We start from the raw sequence: 20,680 nt of genomic DNA, 5'->3' as shown, positions 1-20,680 counted from the left end.
CACTAGAACTAGACTGGCTTGGCAGGCAGAGTTGGGACTTCATCTAAGTGAGGAGTGGTGGGAGGATGTTGTAAGAGGGATGCGTACTGTTGCCTCTTGTGCACGTCTTACTCTCATTCATTTTAAGGTTGTACACAGGGTTCATTTCTTTAAATCAAGACTTTCTGAGTTTTATAAAGAGGTAGAGGACAAATGTGACTGGTGTTCAAGTTCAAACTGTCACTTAAGCCACATGTTCTTTCTCTGTCCACACTTCAGAAACTTTTGGTCTGGATACTTTGTCAGTCATTCGGTTTACACTTACAACCTTGCCCACTAATAGCTATCTTTGGGACTCCAGATGTATCAAGTAATTTCAATTCTATTCAAAAAGAAATCATTAACTTTACCTCAATTCTGGCTAGACGCTGTTTCTTTTACATTGGAAGTCTCCCAACCCTGCCGCCTCCGCCCTCCCCCCACTCCAGCGTGCCGGTTGGCGGGCTCTGGTCCTGGTCCTGCCCGGCTGCCTGGCTGTCTGCTCCTGGTGCTGGGCCCCCTCGGCCCTGGTGGCTCCTTTGGCTCTGTCTTGGGGGGCTGTGGGGGCGGTGTTGTGGAGGTGTTCCTTGGGGGGGCTGCGGGATCTCTCCCCCCTCCTGCTGGGTGACCTGGGGGTCACCCTGGGTGCTCCGGCGGTACCTGTTTGCTTCCGGTCTGGGTCCTTGGCTTGTCCCCTGGCCTGGGTCTCCCGCGGCGCGTTGGATCCTTCGGTCTGACTGTTCTCGCGGCCCGGGTGCTGGGCTGAACCGCTGGGCTGATCTGACCCAAGTGGTATCATCTGCACCAGTGGTGGTCTCGTTACACAAATAGAACACAGCACGGCGGCAACCCTCTGCGACCCAAGCTTCAGTAATGATTGTGGACACTAAGGGTTGCTTAATCATTAGTATCACCGCACAGAGCTTTTTTGGCGTCATGGTGAGATGGTCCCTCTCCATCTAAGTGTCTTAGGTCTCTCTCTCCTTCTCTTTCCCTGTCCCTTTGTATATCCTGATGTAATCTTTCTTTTACTTTCTCTTATTTATTTTTTTTGGCCCACCTAGGTGTGCACGCCCTCTTTTACAGAACATGATATTAGCTGTCAATAAAAGATAGGCCAGAGTTCTAAGAGGGATGGTGATGGTTGCATGCACACAGTCACAAGCACAGAAGAAAAAGGTTTTCTTTCTTTTCTTTTGCTGCAAGAATAAATTGCATTAATATTTGACAGTTTGTGACAAACATGACACAAACCAGAAATATATATGCAGACAAGAGAAGAAAAAAAAGGAAGTCTCCCAACCCTCCATCTGTTGCACAGTGGTTACAGGATACTGTCTCCTTTTTTAAAACTCTAAGAGGAAACACTGACAAGTTCTTTCACAAATGGAAACCCTTTCTTTCACATGCTAGAGATCTGCAGACTCTGCCGGACTAAGAGGTGTCTTATTCATTTCTTTCATCATTGCTGTATTCCCACGTTTGTGTGCGTTCATTTCTCCTGCTGAGCTGGGCTGGGAAGGAAGGGATTATTTTTCTTTTTGAGTTCTGGGATTTATATATTCATATTGTAAATGTTCAGGTTATTCTGTATCTATACCTGTACCTCTACAGGTATATAACTATGCACATGTATGCACCTTGTTTCTCCCGTAAGGAGAGTCGTTTTCACAGTCTCGTTGTGTTGTTTTGGTTTTTTCTTTCTTTCTTTCCTTTTTTCCGTTTAAATGAAAAACTAAAAACTGTAAATTTGTACGCAAATTACAATGTCATTGAATTTTGCTCAATAAACAGAACTGGCAAAAAAAAAAGAAAGCATGGCTGACCTGAATCTTATTCTGCAAGAGATAAGAGACTTTCTCGAGACATTCGAGAGGATATTAACAAGGCAAACGGCAGAATAGACAAGGCCGAAAAGCGGATAGTGGAGGTAGAGGACCGTGCTCAGGGGATTGAGGGTGCCACACCGGAGCTCCTGGAGATACAGAAAAAACTCCAAAGTAGACTGACAGACCAGGAGGGGCGATCGAGACGGGATAACACTAGGATTCACGGAATAAAAGAAGGAGCAGAAGAGAATTCCCAGTCTATGATCGCCTTCGTCGAGGCACTGCTAAGAGAAAAACTGGAACTTCCTACAACACTTGAATTCAACATTGAGCGTGCCCAGACATCCCGAAGGACTGGAAGTCTGCTTCTGTCACCCCACTTTTCAAAGGGGGTGATAATTCAGACTTGAATTGTTACAGACCTATCTCCATGTTGCCCTGTCTCTCCAAAATAATGGAGAAGCAGGTCAACAAACAGCTAATGCACCATCTGGAGACTCACAACATCCTTAACCAGGCTCAGTCTGGCTTCAGATCCAGGCACAGCTGCATGACGGCTTCGCTTAAAGTCACCAATGACATCATATGTGCCATTGATAGCAAAGAGTATTGTGTAGCTGCATTTGTTGATTTGGCCAAGGCATTTGACTCTGAGGACCACGGCATACTGCTAGACAGGCTTAGAGATATCGGACTTTCTGAGAGCTGTCTTGCCTGGTTTGAGAATTACTGCTCCGATGGTCTTCAGTCTGTAAGGGTGGAGGGGCTCCTTTCAGATCCCCTGCCTCTTTCTCTTGGTGTCCCACAAGGGAGTATATTGGGTCCTACACTGTTCAACATTTATGTTAATGACATTGCCCTTGCAGCAGGTGATTCTCATGTCCATCTATATGCAGATGACACAATTATTTATACGCCTGGCTCCTCCCTGACCACAGCACTGTCCACATTACAGGCCAGTTTCCATAGTGTCCAACACGCTTTCATGAGGCTCCATTTGGTTTTAAATTCCAATAAAACTAAATGTATGGTTTTTAACAAAAACATACCATTGCCCAACAGCCCCCTCAAAATCTCCTCCCTGGATGGGTCAGAGATTGAGTTTGTTGACAGTTACAAATACCTAGGGATCTGGCTTGACTGCAAACTTTCTTTTGAAGCACACATCAACACACTACTCACTAAGGTCAAATCCCGTATTGGTTTTCTCTATCACAACAAATCCTCCTTCACACACTCTGCTAAACAGTTTCTGGTTCAGATGACAGTCCTCCCAATTCTTGATTACGGTGACAGCCTACAGGTCTGCTTCCAACACTCTCCTTCACAAACTGGATGTCATTTACCACGCTGCTATCCGTTTTGTCACTGGAGCCCCATTCACCACTCACCACTGTCACCTGCACTCTCAGCTGAACTGGCCCTCACTCCACTCTCGCAGACTAACACACTGGTTTCTATTCATTTACAAATCCCTCACTGGTAAAACCCTGTTATATCTACAGTCACTAATCAAACTTGTTGAATCACCTGCAACAATCCCTAAAGCTAACCAGAGTGACTGATGTTCTCGTACAAGCTATAATAGGTGATAACAATCTAAGGAAAAAACTTAAAGAGAACATCAATCCATGGTTAGGTATATCTCTTAAAATCTGGTTTGAACTAATCACCAAAAATAAGTTGAAGGCTCATAAGGTACTGTGATGGATTGCATACGACTCAGAATTCATACCTAATAGAACAGATAGAGGATTTAGATCATGGGAAAGAGGACCAAAAACGCACTAGGAACTCTTAGAGGGAAAAAAAAAGTCACAAGCTTTCAGCAACTAAAGATCAGTATGATTTCAAAACCAAGATTTCTACTGATATTTACAATTGAGACATTATTCAGAGAAAATGATAACTGTGGACATCCTAGAGGAGGTGGATTTAGGAATCTTTCAAATGTTTATTTTTGCATATGATTCACAGACAGGCAGGAAGTTAATATCAAAACTATATACTTGCTTGGAAGATCTAAAAGGAAATGACACTGTATATAAAAGAGAAGTGGTGGATGAGTGGGAAGGGATGAATGAGCAAATATGGATAACAACCTGCTCCCTCTCATGGAGAGAGAGTTTGGTTGGAAGAATATCCTGAGGTACTTCATTACACCATCACAACAAAAGTATAAAGACACAAGGTGTTGGAGGAAGTGTGGAGAAGGGAGGGCAAATCAATTTCATATATTTTGGGGTTGACCTTTAATTACATCTTACTGGCTGGAGCTTCAGAAAAGTACCGAGATCATTCTGAGGACTACACTTCCACTTACCTTTGAACTATTATATCTTGGAAAAATGACAGTAGAACTTACAGGCTTTGCAGACAAATATATGTTTAAGGTAATGTTAATTTCAAGTTAAAAAGCCATAACACAAAAATGGCTTACGACAGAGACACCTAAGGTCAAGGATTGGGCTGAAGTGATGCAAAGAGTTTATACCATGGAAAAACTGACTTATTTGACCAGATTAGAGATGGATAAATTCAAAGGACTTTGGCAAAAATAAATAGAGTACACAACAACAGCTAGATTACAATTTACAAGATAAATGCTAACTACCATCCCCTTGGTTTATTGCTACAGATTTTTCAGTGTTACTGGTATTCATATTGTTAATGTATGTTATACCGTCAGTATTGTGAATGTTATTATCACTGACATTATTATCACAATTCTTATTTCATTATATTAATCTTGTTGTATTTTATTTTACTTGATTTACTTTACTTATATTATTTATTTACTTTTCTTCTGGTCCTGTCTCTTGGCTTATATAAGTGTTCCCTGAAGGGATTTTAGAATAGAGATACAGTGGGACAAAAAAGTATTTAGTCAGCCACTGATTTTGCAAGTTCTCCCACTTAGAAAGATGAGAGAGGTCTGTCATTTTCATCAGAGGCACACTTCAACTATGAGAGACAAAATTAGAAAAAAAAATCCAGGAAATCACATTGTAGGATTTTTAAAGAATTGTTTTGTAAATGATGGTGGAAAATAAGTATTTGGTCACCCACAAACCTGTCCTCCACTCGTTACCTGTATTAATGGAACCTGTTTGAACTGGTTATCTGTATAAAAGACACCTGTCCACAGCCTCAAACAGTCAGACTCCAAACTCAACCATGGCCAAGACCAAAGAGCTGTCCAAGGACACCAGGAAGAAAATTGTGGACCTGCACCAGGCTGGGAAGAGTGAATCTACAATAGGCAAGCAGGTTGGTGTGAATAAATCAACTGTGGGAGCAATTGTAAGAAAATGGAAGACATACAAGACCATTGATGATCTCCCTCGATCTGGGGCCCCACGCAAGATCTCATCCTGTGGGGTCAAAATGATCATGAGAACGGTGAGCAAGAATCCCAGAACTACACGGAGGAAAAACTCAACTCGTCGTGTTTGGAGGAAGAAGAATGCTGAGTTGCATCCCAAGAACACCATACCTAGTGTGAAGCATGGGGGTGGAAACCTCATGCTTTGGGGCTGTTTTTCTGCAAAGGGGACAGGACGACTGATCCGTGTTCAGGGAAGAATGAACGGGGCCAGGAGGGAGGCTGAACTACAGCGAGGACACAACATGTGACCCACATTACAGACCAACAGTAATAAAAATATGAATAATCTATTTCAGTGACTCATTATTCTGGTGCTGAGTAAATAGGGTGACCACATTTGATCAACTATACATCCCCAGTTTTTTCACTAAATAACACGTTAGCCTACTTGCACTAATCCTGACTCATACTCTGCGCAGCTAGCTTATTATAGCACTCACTAAACATGTTTTATTGTCTTCATCAGGTCTGCTCTCATAACAAGCTAAATGCTGCAAAGTGCTCTGCTCATGGTGGATTAAGATGAGATCAGAGTGAGTCCTGTCTGTTAGATGGGACTGGATCTTATCCTGTCTTGATGTTGGGTCTTTTTTTAATAATAGAACATAGAGTACGGTCTAGACCTGCTCTGTTTGGAAAGAGTCTGAGGAGAACGTTTGTTGGGATTTGGTGCTTTATAAAAAAAAATGGATTAATCAATGTTAAAATAAGCTAACGTTAGCATTAGAGCTAGTGGGATAATCATTCTCCAGAGCTTTACATATGACATAATCAAAAGTATCTACACCCTCAGAGCCTCTCTGTTCTTGATTACAGGTTTCCTGGTTCAGATCTGTTTTTTTGTATTTCATGTTGATTTCTGAGATTGAACCTCTCATAGCAGAGTTACTACCACGTTAACGCTGCTGCTTTTAGAGACTGTTCTGTGCTGAAGCTGCTGCTTGTCAGTGTGTGTGTGTGTGTGTGTGTGTGTGTGTGTGTGTGTGTGTGTGTGTGTGTGTGTGTGTGTGTGTGTGTGTGTGTGTACGCCTAGGCGGGGAAACTGGAGCAGTGAAGCTAATATAGCCACTCACCAGATCCCTGTGGAGAACCCAGTTGGCGTGGAGGTAATGGATCCCGTCCAGGATCTGATACAGGAGAGACTTCACCATCCCTCGAGGCAGCTGCATGGGCTTCTTGTTGGCCTTGGAGGCACGGTGGAACTTGATGATGTGCTGCGAGGTGGAGAAAGGTTTCAGCTCACTACTTCCTGTCAGCTCAGACAGAATCCACCAGAAAAATAACTTCTAGCTGGCTGAGCTGGCCTGGGGCGAGGCCGACCATTATCATTACCATACTTTCAGTGAAGACACAGGACATCAGATAACATGCTATAACATGTGGACACATTGATCCCAAAATCTTGTCCGTCTAACTGACATGTTTGATATATTAAAACAGTCAAATGTACAGGTTGATGCTGGACACTGGCTGGTACTGTGGGGCCAACATGGTGCAGAGGAAATATTTCAAAAGTCTGGAAGGAGAGCACAAAAACAGCAAAGACATGCATCTTAAAAAACATTTATTAAATTAAGTTATATAACCTTCCTCACCCCCCCCAATGATACATTAAAACGTCTTCAGTGTTAAAGAGCCTGTGAAGCTCTGTCTGTCTGAACGCTGCTGACCTGCTTTGAGTCTGAACATTCAGGAGGTGTTTCATTGTTTGTGGACAGAAATACAGACTTTAATAACAATGAAACACACACAGCTAAGATGCACAGGGTCTTGTGGTACTTGAGACAACAGGTGTATGTGTTTAACGTACACACACACAGCTGTAGTGTCAGCAGTACCATTAGCACAGACACACTCACCCACAGGTCATGCTCGGCGTAGTCGAACAGGAGCCACACCTTCCTGTCGCTGTGGGACAGAAACACTTTCTGCAGGGCAATGACGTTCGGGTGCTTCAGTTCTCGTAACAGCTGGAAGACACAGCACAAAGAATAATGAGGACGGTCCCGTGAGACAGGAAGTGAAAACATCTGAGCACAATGCACAGCATCCTGACACCCTGATATCGGTGCTCCTGTGGTTTGTATGTTAAAGCCTCTGGGAACCCAAATCAACAAAAACGTTCTATCCATGATATTTCAGACCATACTAAAAACTATGTCAAAATATGAGAACTCAACTTTGACCCATTTTTTTAAATATGTTCAATTACGTTTTTTTAACACGTTTTCACACTGAGTTTTAAGTGGGCTGGTTTAACCTGATATTTATTATGTAATAAATATTTAACTAATCAGAAATGAAACACTGAGTCACATGCACACATGTTCAACAAAACTACTCCGCTCCTGCTCAGACCGTCTCCTGACGTCTCAGCCAGCTCCCCTCAGTGTTGTCTTAGCTGTTAGCTTGTTTACTAATCACGTACTGCCTGTAATCTGTCTGTATATCTGTCTCACTGCTCTTTTCACCGCTGTGCTCATGTGTCCCTGTCTGCACATCCACCGCTGAAGATGACAGCTTGTTGCCATTCTTCTATTTTCCTAACTGTGGTAGATTTGAAGAAACTTTTTAACTAACTTTCCCCAGGACCGGTCCATAAAACTTTCCACAGGACCAGTTCACTAATTTTCCCCAGGACCGGTCCACTAGCTTTCCATAGGACCTGTTCACTTACTTTCCCCAATGCGGTTCCACTAACTTTCCCCAGGACCAGTTCACTAACTTTCCCCAGGACCGGTTCACTTACTTCCCCCAAGAATGGTTCACTAAATTTCCCCAGGACCCGTTCACTAACTTTCCTCAGGACTGGTTCGCTAACTCTTCCACAGGACCGGTTCACTAATTTTCCTCAGGACCGGTTCACTTACTTTCCCCAGGACCGGTCCACAAACTTTCCCAAGGACTGGTTCCCTAACTTTCCCCAGGACCAGCTGACTAACTTTCCTCAGGACCGATTCAATAACTTTCCTCAGGACCGGTCCACAAACTTTCCCCAGGACCGGTTCACTAACTTTCCCCAGGACCGGTTCACTAACTTTCCCCAGGACCGGTTCACTAACTTTCCTCAGGAGAGATTCAATAACTTTCCTCAAGACCGGTTCACTAACTTTCCTCAGGACCGGTTCAATAACTTTCCCCAGGACTGGTTCACTGACTGTCCCCAGGACCCGTTAACTAACTTTTCCCAGGACTGGTTCACTGACTTTCCCCAGGACCGGTTCAATAACTTTCCCCAGGACTGGTTCACTAACTTTCCTCAGGAGAGATTCAATAACTTTCCTCAGGACCGGTTCAATAACTTTCCCCAGGACTGGTTCACTGACTTTCCCCAGAACTGGTTCACTGACTTTCCCCAGGACTTTGTTCACTTACTTTCCCCAGGACTGGTTCACTAACTTTCCCCAGGACTGGTCCACAAACTTTCCCCAGGACGGTTCCACTAACTTTCCCCAGGCCCAGCTGACTAACTTTCCTCAAGACCGATTCAATAACTTTCCTCAGGACCGGTCCACAAACTTTCCCCAGGACCGGTTCACTAACTTTCCCCAGGACCGGTTCACTAACTTTCCTCAGGAGAGATTCAATAACTTTCCTCAAGACCGGTTCACTAACTTTCCTCAGGACCGGTTCAATAACTTTCCCCAGGACTGGTTCACTGACTGTCCCCAGGACCCTCTCACTAACTTTTCCCAGGACTGGTTCACTAACTTTCCCCAGGACTGGTTCACTAACTTTCCCCAGGACTGGTTCACTGACTTTCCCCAGGACTGGTTCACTGACTTTCCCCAGGACTGGTTCACTAACTTTCCCCAGGACTGGTTCACTGACTTTCCCCAGGACTGGTTCACTGACCTCTCCCCAGGACTGGTTCACTAACTTTCCCCAGGACTGGTTCACTGACTTTCCCCAGGACTGGTTCACTGACTTTCCCCAGGACTGGTTCACTAACTTTCCCCAGGACTGGTTCACTAACTTTCCCCAGGACTGGTTCACTGACTTTCCCCAGGACTGGCTCACTAACTTTCCCCAGGACTGGTTCACTAACTTTCCCCAGGACTGGTTCACTGACTTTCCCCAGGACTGGTTCACTAACTTTCCCCAGGACTGGTTCACTAACTTTCCCCAGGACTGGTTCACTGACTTTCCCCAGGACTGGTTCACTGACCTCTCCCCAGGACTGGTTCACTAACTTTCCCCAGGACTGGTTCACTGACTTTCCCCAGGACTGGTTCACTAACTTTCCCCAGGACTGGTTCACTAACTTTCCCCAGGACTGGTTCACTGACTTTCCCCAGGACTGGTTCACTAACTTTCCCCAGGACTGGTTCACTGACTTTCCCCAGGACCGGTTCACTAACTTTCCCCAGGACCAGTTCACTAACTTTCCCCAGGACCAGTTCACTAACTTTCCCCAGGACCGGTTCAATAACTAACTAACTAACTAACTACTCCTGATTCTGAAGTGTTTTGTGACTCAGCACTCAGAGACCATTGTAAATGCATAACTTTCTGAATCTGGAGTTTTTATGTCTTTAGATTCAGTCAGATTTTTGTTGAAGCTTGATTACACATTACATTTTGACATTCTTTATGAATTTGAAATGTTCCATGTATGTTTCCTGAGGCAAGCTGGAGCACAAGATGAGGCGCTCTCCAGGAAACACAACGCACGTGTCATCATGTTGTATCGTTCACAAATAACTAACAGTCCTTCTCAAGGCTGAAACAGCAGCTAACAGGTTATATTAAACATTAACACATTTCATTTATATGTCACAAAGTGTGAGCACATGTTCAGAGCACTCTCTGGTTTAATACTACATAATAATGGTTTTCCATCAGGTACATCACAAACACAGTAACAGACACCCATGCTTTAGATGGTTTACCCCCATTCTGACTAACCCAGCACCATCACTGCAGCTCTCCTTTCCTCTGTTACTGATTCACAGGCTTCACCCACTCCTGTTCACACTGAGCCCCTGATCCATCAAAGGCTCCATCATCCATCAATCAAGCCCTCCACACAGGCCTCCGTATCTGTAGGGTGCACGGAGAGGGAGGGGGACAGGACTCAAAACAGTCCACAGTGACCCCCCAAAAAATAATGGAAGAATTATTTATGTGTGCAGAGTGTTATGATTCACACTGTCTCTAACCTGCAGATAGACACAGAGGAAGCAGAGCAAAGATTTAGAAAGTGTGTTTCCAATACTCAGGTTTCTATTCATGGCAATATAAAAGTTCATTCGGTTTTTGGTTTATTTCATGTTGGGGCTCCATGTTAGATCATATGAGGGCTCCATGTTGGCTGTCTCTATGTCGGCTCATATGTTGGCTCCATGTTGGGGCTCCATGTTAGCTCATGTGGAGTCTCCATGTTGGCTCATGTGGGGCCTCTATGTCGGCTCATATGTTGGCTCCATGTTTGGGCTCAATGTTAGCTCATGTTTGGGCTGCATGTTAACTCATGTGGGGACTCCATGTCGGCTCATGTTGGGGCTCTATGTCGGCTCATGTGGGAGCTCTATATTAGCTCATGTGGGGGCTCTATGTCACCTCATGTGGGAGCTCTATGTCAGCTCATGTGGGGGCTCTATGTCTGTTCATGTAGGGGATCTATGATGGTTCATGTTTTGGCTCCATGTTAGCTCATGTTGGGGCTCGATGTTAGCTCATGTGGGGGCTCCATGTCGGCTCATGTCAGGGCTCCATGTTAGCTCATGTGGGGGCTCTATGATGGTTCATGTTTGGGCTCTGTCGGCTCATGTGGGGGCTCTGGGTTAGCCTATTCGGGGGCTCTATGTTAGATCATGTGGGGGCTCCATGTTAGCTCATGTGGGGGCTCTATGTTAGATCATATGGGGGCTCTATGTTAGCTCATGGGTGGCTCTATGTCAGCTCATGTGGGGGCTTTATGTCAGCTCATGTGGGGGCTCTATGTCATGTCATGTGGGGGCTTTATGTCAGCTCATGTGGGGGCTCTATGTCATGTCATGTAGGGGCTCTATGGTGGTTCATGTTTGGGCTCCATGTTAGCTCACTGGGGGCTCTATGTTAGTCTCTTCGGGGGATCTATGTGGGCTCATGTGGGAGCTCTATGTTGGCGCATGTGGGGGCGCTATGTCGGCTCATGTAGGGGCTCTATGTTGGCTCATGTGGGGGCTCTATGTCGGCTCATGTCAGGGCTCTATGATGGTTCATGTTTGGGCTCCATGTTAGCTAATGTGGGGGCTCTACGTCGGCTCATGTGGGGGCTCTATGATGGTTTATGTTTGGGCTCTATGTCGGCTCTATGTTAGCTCATGTGGGGGCTTCATGTTAGCTCATGTGGGGGCTCTATGTTAGCTCATGTGGGGGCTCTATGTCGGCTCTTGTGGGGGCTCTATGTCGGCTCATGTGGGGGCTCTATGATGGTTTATGTTTGGGCTCCATGTTAGCTAATGTGGTGGCTCTATGTCGGCTAATGTGGGGGCTCTATGATGGTTTATGTTTGGGCTCTATGTCGGCTCTATGTTAGCTCATGTGGGGGCTCTATGTTAGCTCATGTGGGGGCTCTATGTTAGCTCATGTGGGGGCTCTATGTCGGCTCTTGTGGGGGCTCTATGTCGGCTCATGTGGGGGCTCTATGATGGTTTATGTTTGGGCTTCATGTTAGCTCATGTGGGGGCTCTATGTTAGCTCATGTGGGGGCTCCATGTTAGTTCATGTGGGGGCTCTATGTTAGCTCATGTGGGGCCCTAAGTTAGCTCATGTGGGGGCTTCATGTTAGCTCATGTGGGGGCTCTATGTTAGCTCATGTGGGTGCTCAGTGTTAGCTCATGTGGGGGCTCTAGGTTAGCTCATGTGGGGGCTTCTTGTTAGCTCACGTGGGGGCTCTAGGTTAGCTCATGTGGGGGCTCTATGTTAGCTCATGTGGGGGCTCTATGTTAGCTCATGTGGGGGCTCCATGTTAGCTCATGTGGGGGCTCTATGTTAGCTCATGTGGGGCCCTAAGTTAGCTCATGTGGGGGCTCCATGTTAGCTCATGTGGGGGCTCTATGTTAGCTCATGTGGGGGCTCTATGTCGGCTCATGTGGGGGCTCTATGTTAGCTCATGTGGGGGCTCCATGTTAGCTCATGTGGGGGCTCTATGTTAGCTCATGTGGGGGCTCTATGTTAGCTCATGTGGGGGCTCTATGTTAGCTTATGTGGGGGCTCCATGTTAGCTCATGTGGGGGCTCTATGTTAGCTCATGTTGGGGCTCCATATTAGCTCATGTGGGGGCTCTATGTTAGCTCATGTGGGGCCATAAGTTAGCTCATGTGGGGGCTCTTTGTCAGCTCATGTGGGGGCTCCATGTTAGCTCACGTGGGGGCTCTATGTTAGCTCACGTGGGGGCTCTATGTTAGCTCATGTGGGGGCTCTATGTCGGCTCATGTGGGGGCTCTATGTTAGCTCATGTGGGGGCTCCATGTTAGCTCATGTGGGGGCTCTATGTTAGCTCATGTGGGGGCTCTATGTTAGCTCATGTGGGGGCTCTATGTTAGCTCATGTGGGGGCTCCATGTTAGCTCATGTGGGGGCTCTATGTTAGCTCATGTGGGGGCTCTATGTTAGCTCATGTGGAGGCTCTATGTTAGTCTCTTTGGGGGATCTATGTCGGCTCATGTGGGAGCTCTATGTTAGCTCATGTGGGGGCTCTATGTTAGCTCATGTGGGGGCTCTATGTAAGCTCATGTGGGGGCTCTATGTCGGCTCATGTGGGGGCTCTATGTTAGCTCATGTGGGGGCTCTATGTTAGCTCAGGTGGAGGCTCTATGCTAGCTCATGTGGGGGCTCTATGTCGGCTCATGTGGGGGCTCTATGTCGGCTCATGTGGGGGCTCTATGATGGTTTATGTTTGGGCTCTATGTCGGCTCTATGTTAGCTCATGTGGGGGCTTCATGTTAGCTCATGTGGGGGCTCTATGTTAGCTCATGTGGGGGCTCCATGTTAGTCTCTTCGGGGGATCTATGTGGGCTCATGTGGGAGCTCTATGTTGGCGCATGTGGGGGCGCTATGTCGGCTCATGTAGGGGCTATATGTTGGCTCATGTGGGGGATCCATATTAGCTCATGTGGTGGCTCTATGTTAGCTCATGTGGGGGCTCCATGTTAGTCTCTTCGGGGGATCTATGTCGGATCATGTGGGAGCGCTATGTCGGCTCATGTAGGGGCTCTATGTTGGCTCATGTGGGGGATCCATATTAGCTCATGTGGTGGCTCTATGTCGGCTCATGTCAGGGCTCTATGATGGTTCATGTTTGGGCTCCATGTTAGCTAATGTGGGGGCTCTATGTCGGCTCATGTGGGGGCTCTATGATGGTTTATGTTTGGGCTCTATGTCGGCTCTATGTTAGCTCATGTGGGGGCTTCATGTTAGCTCATGTGGGGGCTCTAGGTTAGCTCATGTGGGGGCTCTATGTCGGCTCTTGTGGGGGCTCTATGTCGGCTCATGTGGGGGCTCTATGATGGTTTATGTTTGGGCTCCATGTTAGCTAATGTGGTGGCTCTATGTCGGCTAATGTGGGGGCTCTATGATGGTTTATGTTTGGGCTCTATGTCGGCTCTATGTTAGCTCATGTGGGGGCTCTATGTTAGCTCATGTGGGGGCTCTATGTTAGCTCATGTGGGGGCTCTATGTCGGCTCTTGTGGGGGCTCTATGTTGGCTCATGTGGGGGCTCTATGATGGTTTATGTTTGGGCTTCATGTTAGCTCATGTGGGGGCTCTATGTTAGCTCATGTGGGGGCTCCATGTTAGTTCATGTGGGGGCTCTATGTTAGCTCATGTGGGGCCCTAAGTTAGCTCATGTGGGGGCTTCATGTTAGCTCATGTGGGGGCTCTATGTTAGCTCATGTGGGTGCTCAGTGTTAGCTCATGTGGGGGCTCTAGGTTAGCTCATGTGGGGGCTTCATGTTAGCTCACGTGGGGGCTCTAGGTTAGCTCATGTGGGGGCTCTATGTTAGCTCATGTGGGGGCTCTATGTTAGCTCATGTGGGGGCTCCATGTTAGCTCATGTGGGGGCTCTATGTTAGCTCATGTGGGGCCCTAAGTTAGCTCATGTGGGGGCTCTATGTTAGCTCATGTGGGGGCTCTATGTTAGCTCATGTGGGGGCTCTATGTCGGCTCATGTGGGGGCTCTATGTTAGCTCATGTGGGGGCTCCATGTTAGCTCATGTGGGGGCTCTATGTTAGCTCATGTGGGGGCTCTATGTTAGCTCATGTGGGGGCTCTATGTTAGCTTATGTGGGGGCTCCATGTTAGCTCATGTGGGGGCTCTATGTTAGCTCATGTTGGGGCTCCATATTAGCTCATGTGGGGGCTCTATGTTAGCTCATGTGGGGCCATAAGTTAGCTCATGTGGGGGCTCTTTGTCAGCTCATGTGGGGGCTCCATGTTAGCTCACGTGGGGGCTCTATGTTAGCTCACGTGGGGGCTCTATGTTAGCTCATGTGGGGGCTCTATGTCGGCTCATGTGGGGGCTCTATGTTAGCTCATGTGGGGGCTCCATGTTAGCTCATGTGGGGGCTCTATGTTAGCTCATGTGGGGGCTCTATGTTAGCTCATGTGGGGGCTCTATGTTAGCTCATGTGGGGGCTCCATGTTAGCTCATGTGGGGGCTCTATGTTAGCTCATGTGGGGGCTCTATGTTAGCTCATGTGGAGGCTCTATGTTAGTCTCTTTGGGGGATCTATGTCGGCTCATGTGGGAGCTCTATGTTAGCTCATGTGGGGGCTCTATGTTAGCTCATGTGGGGGCTCTATGTAAGCTCATGTGGGGGCTCTATGTCGGCTCATGTGGGGGCTCTATGTTAGCTCATGTGGGGGCTCTATGTTAGCTCAGGTGGAGGCTCTATGCTAGCTCATGTGGGGGCTCTATGTCGGCTCATGTGGGGGCTCTATGTCGGCTCATGTGGGGGCTCTATGATGGTTTATGTTTGGGCTCTATGTCGGCTCTATGTTAGCTCATGTGGGGGCTTCATGTTAGCTCATGTGGGGGCTCTATGTTAGCTCATGTGGGGGCTCCATGTTAGTCTCTTCGGGGGATCTATGTGGGCTCATGTGGGAGCTCTATGTTGGCGCATGTGGGGGCGCTATGTCGGCTCATGTAGGGGCTCTATGTTGGCTCATGTGGGGGATCCATATTAGCTCATGTGGTGGCTCTATGTTAGCTCATGTGGGGGCTCCATGTTAGTCTCTTCGGGGGATCTATGTCGGATCATGTGGGAGCGCTATGTCGGCTCATGTAGGGGCTCTATGTTGGCTCATGTGGGGGATCCATATTAGCTCATGTGGTGGCTCTATGTCGGCTCATGTCAGGGCTCTATGATGGTTCATGTTTGGGCTCCATGTTAGCTAATGTGGGGGCTCTATGTCGGCTCATGTGGGGGCTCTATGATGGTTTATGTTTGGGCTCTATGTCGGCTCTATGTTAGCTCATGTGGGGGCTTCATGTTAGCTCATGTGGGGGCTCTAGGTTAGCTCATGTGGGGGCTCTATGTCGGCTCTTGTGGGGGCTCTATGTCGGCTCATGTGGGGGCTCTATGATGGTTTATGTTTGGGCTCCATGTTAGCTAATGTGGTGGCTCTATGTCGGCTAATGTGGGGGCTCTATGATGGTTTATGTTTGGGCTCTATGTCGGCTCTATGTTAGCTCATGTGGGGGCTCTATGTTAGCTCATGTGGGGGCTCTATGTTAGCTCATGTGGGGGCTCTATGTCGGCTCTTGTGGGGGCTCTATGTTGGCTCATGTGGGGGATCCATATTAGCTCATGTGCTGGCTCTACGTCGGCTCATGTCAGGGCTCTATGATGGTTCATGTTTGGGCTCCATGTTAGCTAATGTGGGGGCTCTGTCGGCTCATGTGGGGGCTCTATGATGGTTTATGTTTGGGCTCTATGTCGGCTCTATGTTAGCGCATGTGGGGGCTTCATGTTAGCTCATGTGGGGGCTCTATGTTAGCTCATGTGGGGGCTCCATGTTAGTTCATGTGGGGGATCTATGTTAGCTCATGTGGGGGCTCTATGTAAGCTCATGTGGGGGCTCTATGTCGGCTCATGTGGGGGCTCTATGTTAGCTCATGTGGGGGCTCTATGTTAGCTCATGTGGAGGCTCTATGTTAGCTCATGTGGGGGCTCTATGTCGGCTCATGTGGGGGCTCTATGTCGGCTCATGTGGGGGCTCTATGATGGTTTATGTTTGGGCTCTTTGTCGGCTCTATGTTAGCTCATGTGGGGGCTTCATGTTAGCTCATGTGGGGGCTCTATGTTAGCTCATGTGGGGGCTCTATGTTAGCTCATGTGAGGGCTCTATGTTAGCTCATGTGGGGGCTCCATGTTAGCTCATGTGGGGGCTCTATGTTAGCTCATGTGGGGGCTCTATGTTAGCTCATGTAGGGGCTCTATGTTAGCTCATGTGGAGGCTCTATGTTAGCTCATGTGGGGGCTCTATGTCGGCTCATGTGGGGTTCTATGTTAGCTCATGTGGGGGCTCCATGTTAGCTCATGTCAGGGCTCTATGTTAGCTCATGTGGGGCCCTAAGTTAGCTCATGTGGGGGCTCCATGTTAGCTCATGTCAGGGCTCTATGTTAGCTCATGTGGGGCCCTAAGTTAGCTCATGTGGGGGCTCTATGTTAGCTCATGTGGGGGCTCCATGTTAGCTCATGTGGGGGCTCTATGTTAGCTCACCTGGGGGCTCTATGTTAGCTCATGTGGGGGCTCTATGTCGGCTCATGTGGGTGCTCTAAGTTAGCTCATGTGGGGGCTCCATGTTAGCTCATGTGGGGGCTCTATGTTAGCTCATGTGGGGGCTCTATGTTAGCTCATGTGGGGGCTCTATGTTAGCTCATGTGGGGGCTCCATGTTAGCTCATGTGGGGGCTCTATGCTAGCTCATGTGGGGGCTCTATGTTAGCTCATGTGGGGGCTCTATGTTAGCTCATGTGGAGGCTCTATGTTAGCTCATGTGGGGGCTCTATGTCGGCTCATGTGGGGGCTCTATGTTAGCTCATGTGGGGGCTCCATGTTAGCTCATGTCGGGGCTCTATGTTAGCTCATGTGGGGCCCTAAGTTAGCTCATGTGGGGGCTCTATGTTAGCTCATGTGGGGGCTCTACGTTAGCTCATGTGGGGGCTCCATGTTAGCTCATGTGGGGGCTCTATGTTAGCTCATGTGGGGGCTCTATGTTAGCTCATGTGGGGGCTCTATGTTAGCTCATGTGGAGGCTCTATGTTAGCTCATGTGGGGGCTCTATGTCGGCTCATGTGGGGGCTCTATGTTAGCTCATGTGGGGGCTCCATGTTAGCTAGTGTCGGGGCTCTATGTTAGCTCATGTGGGGCCCTAAGTTAGCTCATGTGGGGGCTCTATGTTAGCTCATGTGAGGGCTCCATGTTAGCTCACGTGGGGGCTCTATGTTAGCTCACCTGGGGGCTCTATGTTAGCTCATGTGGGGGCTCTATGTCAGCTCATGTGGGTGCTCTAAGTTAGCTCATGTGGGGGCTCCATGTTAGCTCATGTGGGGGCTCCATGTTAGCTCATGCGGGGGCTCTATGTTAGCTCATGTGGGGGCTCCATGTTAGCTCATGTGGGGGCTCTATGTTAGCTCATGTGGGGCCCTAAGTTAGTTCATGTGGGGGCTCTATGTTAGCTCATGTGAGGGCTCCATGTTAGCTCACGTGGGGGCTCTATGTTAGCTCACCTGGGGGCTCTATGTTAGCTCATGTGGGGGCTCTATCTCAGCTCATGTGGGTGCTCTAAGTTAGCTCATGTGGAGGCTCCATGTTAGCTCATGTGGGGGCTCTATGTTAGCTCATGTGGGGGCTCCATGTTAGCTCATGTGGGGGCTCTATGTTAGCTCATGTGGGGGCTCTATGTCGGCTCATGTGGAGGCTCTATGTTAGCTCATGTGGGGGCTCTATGTCGGCTCATGTGGGGGCTCTATGTTAGCTCATGTGGGGGCTCTATGTTAGCTCATGTGGAGGCTCTATGTTAGCTCATGTGGGGGCTCTATGTCGGCTCATGTGGGGGCTCTATGTTAGCTCATGTGGGGGCTCTATGTTAGCTCATGTCGGGGCTCTATGTTAGCTCATGTGGGGCCCTAAGTTAGCTCATGTGGGGGCTCTATGTTAGCTCATGTGGGGGCTCTACGTTAGCTCATGTGGGGGCTCCATGTTAGCTCATGTGGGGGCTCTATGTTAGCTCATGTGGGGGCTCTATGTTAGCTCATGTGGGGGCTCTATGTTAGCTCATGTGGAGGCTCTATGTTAGCTCATGTGGGGGCTCTATGTCGGCTCATGTGGGGGCTCTATGTTAGCTCATGTGGGGGCTCCATGTTAGCTAGTGTCGGGGCTCTATGTTAGCTCATGTGGGGGCTCCATGTTAGCTCATGTGGGGGCTCTATGTTAGCTCATGTGGGGGCTCTATGTTAGCTCATGTGGGGGCTCTATGTCGGCTCATGTGGAGGCTCTATGTTAGCTCATGTGGGGGCTCTATGTCGGCTCATGTGGGGGCTCTATGTTAGCTCATGTGGGGGCTCTATGTCGGCTCATGTGGGGGCTCTATGTCGGCTCATGTGGGGGCTCTATGTCGGCTCATGTGGGGGCTCTATGTTAGCTTATGTGGGGGCTCTATGTCGGCTCATGTGGGGGCTCTATGTCGGCTCATATGTTGGCTAAATGTTGGCTCATGTTTGGGCTGACCTCAGCGATGCAAACACCCTGAACCCTCTGTTATTTTTAACTGTGATTCAAGACATCATAATGTTTTTATTTGAACTTTTAAAAAACCTTTTAAAGTTTTTATTGGGGGGGGGGGGGGGTTATCTTTTTTGACAGGACAGATGAAGAGAGACAGGAAACGTGGGGAGCAGAGAGGTAAGGGAGAAATGCATCAAAGGGTCAAACCAGAGACCACTGAGACGAGGATGCTAGCCTCTGTGCACTGTAACTGCTAGGTTGACCAGCACACCTAAATACATATTTGAATTCATGAGGCTGATTATTCATTGTGAGGATGCTGAGCCCTCTGAATGCTCTCTGAATCTATTGCTGTTTTAAATGTTGTCCTGTTGGTGATCATGTCATCGTGATTTTCTGTGACGCCAAAGACAATTCTCCACATTGTGGACAAATAAAGTTCTCTTCTCTACTTTTTCCTTCTCTTCTCTGCTCTTCCACTCTCTTCTGTTCTTTTCTATCCACTCCCCTCTACAAGCAGCAGAGTGATGTTCTTGTACACTTTAAGTGTAACTAAAGCTGTGTAAATACCTCAGGGTCTCTAAAACAGGTCAGCAGCTCTCAGAAAAAGCTCTCATTTCAGAGAATCCATTAACACCAATCCTGAGCTACATGCCAGCTGCTGTGGTACACTCAGCGACCGGACCGGACCGGTTTCACTGAACTAATTTATCATGTTAAGCATCTTATGGTATCTAAAAAAGAGCTGTATGAACTATTGTTCCTCCTGCCTTAGATAAGGTTTTAGGAGTGACCCAGACTTCACTAAGGCGATCAACAAAAGGCCTGTTTGGACCAAACTACATGGCTCACACACAATGCTTCCACAGAGCCATACGTTAGCAGACTTCTCCATGCCAGGGACCCCATACTCACTAACCTCTGGCAAGGGCCCAGCACCATTCTTTAAGGTCCTCGTATTTCATTGTAGTTAATATCAGACATGAAGCTTCCTGAAATATTTCCTGTTTTTATTGACACTTAACAATCCTGCTACTCTTTCATTTCATCCAGTGTCTTCTTCATCTCTCTGGACTCATCACAGTGGTTTATACTTGCTGTAGTAAGGCCATGTTATGCTGCTTCATACTGACGTGTTGCCCAGGTGTAGGAGTAGGGTTGCAAAACTCTGGGAATTCAAAGTAGGAAACTTTCCATGGGAATTAACGGGAATTTATGGGAATAAACAGGAATACTCCAAGAAGTGACTAAATTAAAGGTTGGCTCTTAATATGGAACTTAAATATAGTTGGGGAAAATCTGTTTTAGCATAATCCTGTCTAAAACAACCAGATGTCATGCAAGAAGATGCTTTTTTATTTACATGTTGAATGGGACTTTTTTGGGATTGCATTTTTGTTATTTATTTAACACTTGATAAAGTTCTACTTACAAATAAATCTGTTTTAATTGTATTATTTTGGAAGGAGGTCTGCTTATAACAAAACCAATATTTATGCAGTATATGGTAACTTGCCTTTAAATTACCCTCAATTCCCAGTTAATTCCTAGTTAATTCCCACAATTCCCAAAAAATCCCATTAATTCCCATACAGAGTTTCCAATTTGGAATATTTCCAAAATTCCCCAGCTTAACTTCCCATGGAAATTTACTGGATATTTTCCACTCTTTAGCAACCCTATGTAGGAGGGGAATGGAGCACAAGTCTGCCAGTTCAGGTTATAGTA

General features: G+C 47.4%; 1 protein-coding gene across 3 annotated transcripts in view; it reads right to left on the bottom strand.

Moving 5' to 3' along the window:
* cdk19 (cyclin-dependent kinase 19) overlaps positions 1-20,680 on the bottom strand; it is an 86,698-nt gene that overhangs the window by 30,059 nt on the left and 35,959 nt on the right. For 2 of the 3 annotated variants that reach the window (XM_034698841.1, XM_034698842.1), the window contains exons 3-4: positions 7,095-7,205; positions 6,309-6,449 (exon numbers count right to left, since the gene is read on the bottom strand). In XM_034698841.1, the coding sequence (XP_034554732.1) occupies positions 6,309-6,449; positions 7,095-7,205 (252 nt within the window). Of the gene's footprint in view, positions 1-6,308; positions 6,450-6,685; positions 6,752-7,094; positions 7,206-20,680 lie in introns of all 3 variants that reach the window. The other variant, XM_034698840.1, reaches the window with a different exon arrangement.

The sequence above is a fragment of the Notolabrus celidotus genome, chromosome 13 (genome assembly GCF_009762535.1).
Source record: "Notolabrus celidotus isolate fNotCel1 chromosome 13, fNotCel1.pri, whole genome shotgun sequence".
Classification (NCBI taxonomy): Eukaryota; Metazoa; Chordata; class Actinopteri; order Labriformes; family Labridae; genus Notolabrus; species Notolabrus celidotus.
Note: the sequence above shows the minus strand (reverse complement) of the source record. Positions and strands in the feature narration are given on the sequence as shown.